This window comes from Poecilia latipinna, unplaced genomic scaffold (assembly GCF_001443285.1).
Source record: "Poecilia latipinna isolate Pla-1442-1.1 unplaced genomic scaffold, P_latipinna-1.0 Scaffold2137, whole genome shotgun sequence".
NCBI classification, from domain to species: domain Eukaryota; kingdom Metazoa; phylum Chordata; class Actinopteri; order Cyprinodontiformes; family Poeciliidae; genus Poecilia; species Poecilia latipinna.
The window spans coordinates 97,517-108,855 of NW_015114753.1; the positions used below are offsets into that span (position 1 = coordinate 97,517).

At 35.6% G+C, this 11,339-nt stretch overlaps 1 protein-coding gene across 4 annotated transcripts in view; it reads right to left on the reverse strand.

Annotated features, from left to right (window-relative positions):
- The window catches only part of myo15b (myosin XVB), a 59,911-nt gene extending 48,921 nt beyond the window's left edge, over positions 1-10,990 (reverse strand). For 3 of the 4 annotated variants that reach the window (XM_015017392.1, XM_015017391.1, XM_015017390.1), the window contains exons 1-10: positions 10,886-10,990; positions 6,973-7,035; positions 6,815-6,872; positions 4,736-4,860; positions 3,675-3,770; positions 3,348-3,583; positions 2,172-2,341; positions 2,025-2,097; positions 1,726-1,914; positions 1,066-1,175 (exon numbers count right to left, since the gene is read on the reverse strand). In XM_015017392.1, coding sequence (XP_014872878.1) covers positions 1,066-1,175; positions 1,726-1,914; positions 2,025-2,097; positions 2,172-2,341; positions 3,348-3,583; positions 3,675-3,770; positions 4,736-4,860; positions 6,815-6,872; positions 6,973-7,035; positions 10,886-10,930 — 1,165 coding nt within the window. In that variant the 5' untranslated portion in view covers positions 10,931-10,990. Of the gene's footprint in view, positions 1-1,065; positions 1,176-1,725; positions 1,915-2,024; positions 2,098-2,171; positions 2,342-3,347; positions 3,584-3,674; positions 3,771-4,735; positions 4,861-6,814; positions 6,873-6,972; positions 7,036-9,157; positions 9,274-9,350; positions 9,439-10,885 lie in introns of those variants that run through there. The other variant, XM_015017393.1, reaches the window with a different exon arrangement.
- Positions 10,991-11,339: the final 349 nt, after the last annotated feature.

Sequence of the window (11,339 nt, forward strand, 5' to 3'; positions counted from 1 at the left end):
CAATAAATGCCATGTGGGTGAAATTTTATGGATGATACTCTGATGTCCCATTCTCCTGAAGGCAGAAAGGGACTAACTTAAATATGCTGCACCACCAGAAACTGACAATCACTGAAGAGAAGAAGAGTTATGATTAATGTAGTTACAGTTCTATCCATGTTTTAGTGCTGCAGAGCTCAGTCATTTTGCAACATTGTTGAACTGCCAACAATGGCAGTTCAAAGTTTAAACTGCCATTGTTGTATATCTTTTATCTGGTCATTTTGTGGAATATTTAACAACTAGAAAATGGCACAGAATAAGAATATTTTTTCCACTCTGATTGGCTGCTGTTAGGCCTACCAATTTTAAGTTGAATGTCCATTGCATTTTTCGTAGACACCTGTGAAAATAATTTCTATTCAAATGGCTTTTTTGTTCTCTGGGAAATTATTTTTGATGATAAATACAGAAAAACATATAAATCAAAACATCAACACTATTGATAGTAATATTAATAATAAAATAATAGTCAGTGCAAAGTAGCCTACAAATTCTTTGGTGGGGGGCGGTGAGGGACCTGGATAAAGGCTAGGGGGCGCTGGCACAAAAAAGGTTGAGAAACACTGCTATAGAGAGGGATGTCTGGATCTCTCCTTAGACTGCTGCCTTCACAGCCTCCTTAGGCTGTGAAGGCCTAAAGAGGCTGTGAAGGCCTAAAGAGGCTGTGAAGGCAGCATGGATGAAAATGGTCCATGAAAATGGACGGATGAATGGAAACAGATTGCAAATACAATTCCTAAATGGATTTGGGAAATAGAATGGGAAGCTATGTACACTTATTTTCTTTAATTAAGGAACAGCATGTAAATCTGTGTAAATAGTTTACACTTACGGAATGGCATTTATTACAACTTTTTATTTTGTCCCCAAGTATCTATTCAATTCCATTCAATTCAGTTTATTAACACTGATTTGCAACAATTTTCTCAAGGCACTTTACCAAAAAATGCCATTAGATGCCATTTCATGAATCTAAAAGTGATGAAATTAGGATGTGTAAATATGTTGGCAATTAACACATACGACCTTGTGGATACTCTCTTCCCCAAAGGTTTCCGTCAAAAGGCGGCAGTCTGGGAGCTTGAGTGGAAGGTGCTGGTGGGATGAAATCATCAAAATCAGCAGACGGAATTCTGAAAAGACACAGACACAGAAGATAACATTTAAAGAACACTGCTAAAATGTACTCTAAACCCTGCAGTTGATAAAGGCACATTGCTAAGTACACTAACTCTGATTTTGCTGGATGGGGGATTTTATTACTGTAAAAATTCAATGTAGTTTGGTTTCCTTTGCTTTATTTTTTTTTATCTTTGATATTTTATGACCAAACTAACATGACTGTAGCTTACAAACCCATTCAATAAGTTAGAATGTCATTTCAGCGTTATTTTATCTAAGTAACTCAGTTCACTAAATGAAGCAAATATGATTATGCCGAAGCCTTTATTTTAATTAATTATGATAATGTTCTGCTTACAGCTAATTAACGATTTAGGATAATTTTAAATCAGAACAATAAAAAAAACTTTTTAATACAGAAATGTGAACTAAATAAACACGTTTAATACCTGCTTAAAGGTTGTCATCTTCAAAAGTTACTGCTAGATATGAAATGAACTTGTTTGTCCTATAAGGGACAAAGAAAAATTCTGAAAATAACAGTGTTTCACACTGTTTTACCTCTCTTCTTGGTTGCTAAATAAGTAGTCAGACTGCACAGAGGAGGGCGTCCCTGGTGCTATGGGAACTTCAGCTTCAGCTTCAGCTCCAGCCAGCAGATCCATGACAAAGTCTGAGCCTGCAAGGTCTGACCACCCTTCATCTGTAGCAAGAGAAACTGACCAACCTTGCACAGCCTCGGTCACCCCTCTTAAGTTACAACACCATACAGAGAGAGAGAAAATCAAGAATGAATAAAATACGGAACAATGCAAAATAAGGCAGTTTTTACAAATATGTTTTAAGAACAACATGGCTACCTGTAATAAAGAAGCCAAGAGGCCAGCTGCTCTCCTGTTGTCCATGACTCCACTTCAGTTGTCAATATCTCATCTGATGTCAGAGGAGACTTTGTTTTAAATTGATCCTTCCTGTTTAGGTTCTGCTTAGATTTTTTTTAATCTTACCATTGAAAGTGTTTACTTCCAGAAGCATTGTTCCTTTCCTCTGATTGGATGTCCACTCCAGTTGTGTGGGTGGATAGATGCGGGCAGTGGGGCCTGGGAGCTGCAGAGAGGTCAGCAGCTTGTGTTGGCATAGTGAACGGTACTCTGCTGGACCATGGTCAGACACATACCTACAAGGAAAACAGGCACACATTTAAAGAAAGCAGTATAAACAAGTAATCTAGTATCTGTTGTATCTGACACAGACTACAGCAGATTAAGCAGCATTTTCACCAGATATGGGAGATCAAACAAGACAAATATGAGATGTTTTATGTACAGGTATGTTTATTGCAAATATATTCTAGCTTATTTTAAAATAGACTATATAAACAGGTTGTTTCCTTAGAATTGCATGCTCTCTTTATCAACTTTTCCTTATTTTGAATTTTGCCTGCATCTTAGACCTTTTTAATCTAGGGTAATTTGTTTTTCATTGTAAAAGTTTTGAAGATGCTGAGATTTTTGCTGCAGATCCCTCTTCCCTTGTGGCAAACAATTATAATTAAAATGTTATGCACCAGCCATATCATTTTAATTAAAGTAAATATAAACAAATAAGACTCCATTATTATTAAGAAAATAAACAAAAACAATTCTGTTTAGTATGCATGACAAAACAGTCCATGTATCTTTTGTTCAGTTGGTTTTAATTGATAATCAAAAATAGAAAAATTAAAAATTACTTATTTAATGTGAGATTCCAAAAATGCAATACATCAATGTCTTTGTATTTTTGACTTTATCCTTACATCAAAGATCAAACATTTATAAAACGTGTTGATGGTGAGACACTTTTGTAGCGTGTCTGGTGCGGAGGGAGCGCATTCTGAGGAATATAATCCCACTGCTCAGAAGTCAAGTCAGAGTCTTGACTTCTGATCGCTTTAATTTAAGAATTGTTCCCTGATTGTTTCCTGATCATTGTTTATTTGTAGCTAATGGGGCTACAACCTGTGGTGTTTGTTGGTGTGGAGAAAAAGTGGCACGTATGTGGATGGATGTTCAGTTATTGAATGGAATACAAGCATGATCATTTTAATAAATGACATCTAAAAGTAGATTATGACAGGAAATTTTTGACCTGTCAAAATGACGGACAACAAAAAAGCAGATAATCTGAAGTGTAGCACCTACTTGAGCAATGCTTTGTCCAGTGTTGGTGAAGGTGTGAAAGCACTCAGGCAGCCGGCCAGCAGGAGCCATCCCCTCAGACTGTCCTGTTCCTCCTTTTTGTCCAATGTGTGGTACACTAACTGAACAAGGATCTCATCCCTCAAGGCTGGCTGTTTTTGGCCTTTCTCCACTATATAGTTACCTAACACCTGCTCCTGCCAGATGGTAATATCTGATTCAGCTAAAAATCGTAAGATCTGTGGAGAGGGATGCAAAATGGCGAAGATGGATTGATGGGATGACAGTTGACAGCACACAAAAAGAGAGAACATCCAAACATCCTCATACCAGTTTGTTTATCTCCAAGGCCACTCTGGAATATTCAGGTTCCAAAGGCATGAGAGGTCTCTGAAGTGGGTATCCCTGAGGCTGGCTCCATGTATCCTGAGGGCAACATACAGTAAGAAAATCTAGTTGAATACATTAAATGTATATTTTTTTTCATCCTGGGAACATGTCTGTATGTATTTTCTATGTATTTATTCTCAACTTTCACCCTCAACTTTCACATGATGACTTTTTTTTGACCACCATCAGAATCAATGGTATGAACAATGAGGAGACTGTTCACAATGTTTTTTTTAAAGTGAAATAAATGAAGCTTGATAACACTTTCACTTCCTTTAAAAGACATTTGATCACAATTTTTTGTACATATTTTATTTAAAATCTAAGAAAGTATAGATTTTTATTAAAGCCTAAAATTCAGTCTTTCCTATGAAGTACTGTACAACTCTCCCAAATAGCTGTGCCATCATTATAAAAAGAATATTTCTTGTTGTAGACATGCTTAGTTCTGATCTGTACTGACACAGAAGCAAATTGTATAAATCTGAATTCATTTCCTTTTGCACACATCTTCTTCTAGCAGTAGAATCTACTACTGGCAAATGAAACTTCCTGATTGTGCAGGGTAAAAACTATTTCAGTCAACAGTATTTAAGAATTGGATTATGACATTACTGCCTTCTTTGATGGCAGTAATGTCAGTTATGGTAAAGAACAACAACAACAACAAAAAAACACACACAGCACCAGAAATAAAAACTTCTAGATCACAGATTTTAGGCAGTTTCAGTACAAACAGCAAGAGACATTAAATGTAAATGCAAAAATCAGACCATAAAAACCAGTGCAGACCATATTTGTAAAAATATGCATAATTTAAAAGCAGATTTGGGAAGAGGGGCAGAGCAATAATCAGTAGAAGACTTCTGACCTATTGGTTTTTCTGATCCATATGATCCTGAGAAGTATTGCAAAATCTAGGTTCATTTTTATGTTACATAGTAAATCAAGAAGAAGAGGAGGCATTAAAAACGTTGTCAGTGTAATTAGTGGGAACAAACCTTTAATGTGGACTTGGCAAAGCGAGAGAATGGATATCTGTCAATGTCTTGAGGAAGGCTCAGCTTATGTTTTGCCTTCACCTGTGGAGGTGCAACTTCTGTAATCTGTGATCCGTGGTGGCCCCCTACTGGAAAAACACAGCAATTATAGAAAAATTAAAAATGACTTATTTCATATGAGATTCCAAAGATGCAATACATCAATGTCTTTGTATTTTTGACTTTATCCTAACATCAAAAATCAAAGATTTATAAAACGTTTGATTTATTTGTTATATAAAAAGAAACCCTTCAAATGGTTAGAACTACTTAGAGAGCAGTGGTTCCCAAACTTTTTCTTCTGGGCCCACCCAGTGGTTTCCAAACATTTTTTGATCCCCCGCCCCCACCACCCCTTATAGATTACAAATAGCTGTCTGGTTGAACAATGTGTTTGTGGGAGGGGAAAGGGCAAAATTAATGTACATAGCTGGACATAGGCAACAATATCGGTAACCTACAGGCTGCTTGTTAAGCTTAAGGTGCTGTATTGATATTAACTAGCTAGTCATCCTTTAGCTAACATTACCTGCATCCAACAACTTTACTCAACTCAGTCAGTTCGTTTGGGGGAAAAACTGTGAAAAGTTTTTTGTGTTTTGCTGGTTTGCTGCCATGATTCTAACACACCTGCAGCAGCAGCAGGTCTCCTTCACTGCCACACAGGTGTAAACCCAGCGCGAGCGTCATAGCGCTCATGTTGCGTTTAAAGGTGGCTCGGAAAAACAGGTTACCACATGTTAACAACGGATTAAACAGTTTTAACTGCTGATAAAAGTAACAGAGGACACAGATATGGAAGTGTGGAATCCCCTACTGTATCAAATTGACATAGGAATAACAGAGTTGGCCATTCTAAGGTAAAAAACCAGCGCATACAGCATTCATGTTTGTTTTTTTTTTTCATTTTTTCATCCAGACGGCTTCCTGCGCCCCCCCCCCCCTGCAATGGCACGGCACCCCCACTAGGGAGCGCGCCCCACAGTTTGGGAACCTCTGTTATAGAGGATATGCAGAATGCAATGGGTCTGACCCAGAGTTACAAATCTGGATGTACAGGTAAAATTCTCAGTGGACAGACTGTGTTTTTCCAGTCCATAGAGGGTTTAAACCAGTGAAGGCAGGCCAGGCTGTTGCACATAGAGGCCCAGCCAAAGATGGTGTTAATGTATGCCATGTGACCCAAACCAGCCTATCATGCAGCACCAGAAATGAAAATCTGCAGAGGCAGATTTACATTTGCCAAAAGAGTCTCTAGCTGTAACAGATCACTATGTTACTGAGAGAATCCTCAGTAACATAGTGATCTGAGAAATAGATGGATTTAGAAAACAGATGTACCACAGAGGAAAAAATACTAAAAGGGGAAACACTGGGAAATGAAGTTAACTAATGTAATAATTTCATACTCGTGTAAGTACTCATGTATTATGCAAATACGTTCTTTACAAATACCATGCTACTATGTCACAGAAATGTGATGCTTTTTGGCTACATGGACTCTTTAGCAGCCTCTGAAGTCAAGAGCTGAGGGTTACTAAGGCTCTCTCCACACTATAGCCTGGAATACTTCTTTTCTCTCTCTGGCAAATATGAAGTGAGGATTTTTAAAATCTCTTCAAACTCTTTTGATAATGCAGTTTGATATCAGAAATGACCATTATTACAGTAAACAACAAAAAGCATTTAAAAATAAATGTTTTAGCAATTATAGGGCTCTGACTATATTTTACTGTGTATTCAAATGATTAGCAAAGTAGCAAAAAGTAATAATTCCAGCCATACTATTTGTTCAGGTTTTACTAACATCAGTGACTCTTTAAAGGAATAAAAGAACAAACTGAGCAAATGTAGAAAAATGAATAAAGAGACAAGAAACAATCTAAATACAGTGTAATGGTAAGAATCTTGAATTAAGATTTTCTGATTAATAGGATCACCTTGGCTGGTGTGATTTCCTGTGATATTATATGAACCCCATACAACTGGTGCACAATGTTGTTTAAAATCATTTTTCAAATAGCTTTTTTCAAAACTTACCTGCTGCACTGCGGAGTCTGGCGGACAGCTCAGCAGGTATCTCTAACATCCCTACATCCTAAACAAAACATAATGTCTTTTTATTAAAGTTAAAAATAAAAAACTTGGAGAAGAAATAAGTAAAGCAGAGAAATTATTTGCTTCTATTATCCTCTTACCATCCCTGACGAGATGAGCTTTGTCTTTTTAGCTGTTTTAACTTTGTTCTTCTTGTGTAATTCCTGAAATCAACAAGCATGAATCCTCAATTTGTAATCCTGAATCCTAATCCTCGTTTAATGTTCTTCATCTCAGACTTGCTGCTAATCCACTGTAGGACTCCTTATGTGTGGGATTGTATTGTTTGCGTTCTTTTAGTGATCTTTGTCCCCAATAACTGTCCGAGGAGTGTTTTCTATCATACCTATTCTTAGATACAGCTCCTGTTATATACTTCTGTTACACCCATAATGCTATGGCCCCTCCTCACGCAATGAGATACACAGTTCCAAAAGTCCAGCATTGCTGCCATTCTATCAGAACGTTTACAAGTGACAGAAAGAACACTATACAATGTGTGAGGGTAGCTCCAGCAAATATCAATATTGGTTTTATCCTGAGTTTACATGAAGTTTGTACATTCGAAAAAGTACAAATTTTACTTTGTACAAAGTACAACAGCAGTGCTTTAACTGCTCTTAATATTGATGCATAATTCAGTATTTGCATAGTGTAACATAAAATTCATAAAAGATTAAGACATGGGTGTGTGCTCCTATTGATGAGAAAACAAATATTATATAATGTTTCCACTAAATGAACACAAAGATTGCTTTGTTATTTCTGAGGTTGCTTTCAGAAAAACAACACACATCAAACCAAAACCATGTTTTATCAATCAGAGCAGACAAACTGATTGTCAGGTTCTAATTTTATAATATTGGAATTACATGGCATGGGAAAGAAAGAATAATTCAGAAAGAAGAAGAGAGAAGACTAAGAAAGAAAAAAGGAAGGACAAAAGCAATTATAATACATAAAATAATTATGTATATTTATTTTGTAAAATCTACTATACAAAAGTTATTTTTCATCGAAAATAACTTTTTTAATAAATTGTGTTATTCTTGTAAACAATCTTCAAAGAACTTTTAACTCTATTAATCGTCCATTGTATGTTTATTTTAGCTGCCTCTTACCGATAATTTATGGATTTATTATTATTATAATCACTATTATTACTTGTTGTTTTAATTTCTTCACACGCTGACAATATCATTCAGTGCACCATTATTGCTTATACACTCTTTCACACATGCCCTGGCTCCAGAGTGTGACCCTGGTGACCCACATCTGGGTGAGGGAACACTGTCTCCAATGGTTGTATTCATCATAAGGGGTCTTTGGGCTGCACTTTGTCTGATCCCTCATCTTGTATGACCCTACCAGGGGCACAAGCCCCTGACAGCATAGCTCCTAGAATCACTGGGACATTCAAACCCCTCCACCATGATAAGGTGGCAGCCCGAGGAGAGGCAATAAAAGATATTGCATATTGTAATTAATCGAATCTACTTTGCTGGCTTCACACCAGATGCACCAAATTTCTTCAAGATTAATTCTAGAACTACCATATCAAAACTGACCTTTCATTTTGCTATAGGTCAGTTTTGATATGGTAATTCTGGAATTACCATATACAGCTATACATTGGTAAACTCCATTAAAAAGAAATATAAACTAAATGCATTATGAGTTGTCAAAGGGCAACATTCACCTCTGAAAACATATCAAGAAAGCATCATCTATTCTGTGGTGGAAAACAATGGGTCAAAATAGCTGCTTCTGTCTCACAATCTTAAGAAATGAAGATCTGCATGGCATAAGACTCAGTAGGGACAGAAAATACAGTTTTCTTCAAACAAATTATCCAAATCAAGAAAATTGTCGTTATTTGTCCTAAAACTTGGAGACACATGTTCTTAATCATTTTTATGCATTATTCATATTAGATGTAAAGTCTGTAAAGCTTGTATAAAACTGAACCAAAAATATAGCAACACCATTTATTTCTACTAGAGACAGAAAACTATAAATAACACTCCTAAATCAACAAAGCACTGTTATTACATTCTGAGATGTAACACCCTCAAATGACATCAGTGAATGCTGTCGCCAAAGATCACGTTACTGAGCTTCAAGAGCTGACTAAGGCTCTTAGCTCAGAGTTCAAGTCTCATAAAACGATAAGGAAACCTCAAAACCTGACTGGTAAAACTGAAGCTAAATGACATATGGTTAAAGATATTAACCTGATTTAGCTACTTAAAACACATTGAAACAGATTTAGAGAATGTATCAAACCTTAATGATAAGAGAAAAAAAGAGTCACAGAGAGAAAGGAAATCCTTTTCAGTGTCTTGAAATCTGATGAAGACAAGTCTCTTCCTTATTAACCTCGAGTGTATACAGTAAAATTGCTGAAATAAAAGAAAAAAACACGCTGAAAATATTTCATGCGCATATCAATGACAAAACAAAGAATAAAGCACCCTACCTGGTGAAACTGTGAAGCCAGACACCATATGGGTCTCCTTCTGTTTTAAAGAACAGAAGGAGAGAGGCAGTGCTGCTTCAAATTTCACCATGCCAGGTTAAAGTCCAAGATGAGAGTGTAGCCGAGTGTGTAGTCAGGGTGTGTATGCACACACAGGTAACATGATTAATGTAAGATAAGAATGATAGTTAAAAGAAATAGATTAGTTTTTAAAAGGAAGTTGTTACCAAAGATTAAACATAAGAGTTTAACACACCCTCATGGAAAAACCCTTGATGTTAATCATATTTTACTGGAATATATAGATAAAAAAATATCTAATTGAGTCAAATTTTCACCCAGGCTATTCAAATCTTAACTAGACAGAGCAAAATGACAAGACACAAAATCTCCAATCTAATTGTTAAAAAGCACAGTTAAAACCTACACACTAAACACTGTGTTATCCAATATAACATCTTTAACAGATAAATAATTTTTTAGAAATGTCTTTATTGTCAAACAGAAACTAAATCTTATGTTTTTAACTGAAACAGTAGAGAACCGTGTTTCAGTTAAAAGTAACTAAAGCTGCCCCACCCAGCTTTAATTTTGCGAGTGTAGAATAAACAAAAAGCAGGGCGGAGTTGCCTTTTTTATGAGAAACTGCAGATCAGCAAAAGATCATTTAGAAACTTAAATTCATTTGAATGTGTTGCTGTCCAGGCCAAATCTTACATTTGTGGAATATTTGGCATCTATAGAACTCCAAAAAATCCACTTAGTTTTCTATTCAGGTTTTATAAATTACACCATAAAAAGTTTCCAACAGCAAATGCAATGAATATCTTTTAGAAGTTACAGTATAATTTGATTAAGAAGCTAGATAAACAAGTCACCAAGCTGAACTGCAAAGCTGAAAGCCTCAAATGAGATGATAGCAGACACTCTGTTAAAATAAGAACACTTCTGAAAGATCATATCTATTTACAAATGTACATTAATATGAATCAGTAGTCTATTGTTATGCAAAAACGAAAATATGTTGATGAGCTTTAGCAAAAAAATCTTTTATAATGGAGTTAAAATTTTTTTTAACTCCAACCTGTTGTTTGTGACAAGAAGGGAACATTATGGTACAAATCCAGGGCAATATATTTTACACCATATAGCTGTACATATGTGATGCAACTGTCATCACTCTACTCTTCTGTTTACAAGAGTAAATAGAAAAAGATCAAGAATATCAGATAATAAAAATGAAAGCTAAGGTTGAATGGAAAAAAAGACTCAAGGAAATAATTGAAATAGAATAAAAATCTGCCAATATAAAAAAAAAAAAAGTAAAAAAAAAAAAAGATTGAATAAAAGAATTACACTTTGGTCTCAGGTGATTCTTATCTTTGTCAGAGGCATGCTATGTGCTTAACTGTGAGTAGCAATAAAACTAGGTTGCATAACAGGCAAACAGAATTTACGGTATAATAAAACTTGAGGTTGCCAGAAATGTTTGGCTTTGGTTTAGCTGGGTAGAGTGCTTCTTTTGTGACACTTACCTTTCTCCAATGGTGCCTCTTAATTGTGTTCTTAGTAATTAGCATAACAGCCCAAAACTGGGTGAAGGACTGCCTCAAACGCTTGTAGTACTTCCTAAAAGTGGAAATAATGCAGTGACTCTTAAGAGGAAATTAACAAAGCAGGTGCAATCATTTTTGCAATGGATTCGAAAACAGAAATAATTCTATCCACAAAGTCCTGCATATTAGGAAAGTTTCTACCTATTTTATTTTATTTTTATCAGTACTAAATAATGTTTTTGAACATAAAAAAAGGAATGAACATATTAACTATTGTAGGTTTGAGCAGTCTTTCATAGGCCAATTGCACTGAATTCCCATGACAGCAAGAAACTAAAAGTACCAGTAATGTTAAATCTGTTTTTCTTTTCATTATATTGAAAACTATGCCAGGAATCAAACCCAGGACCTTTTTTTTTTTTGTCAGGACGAG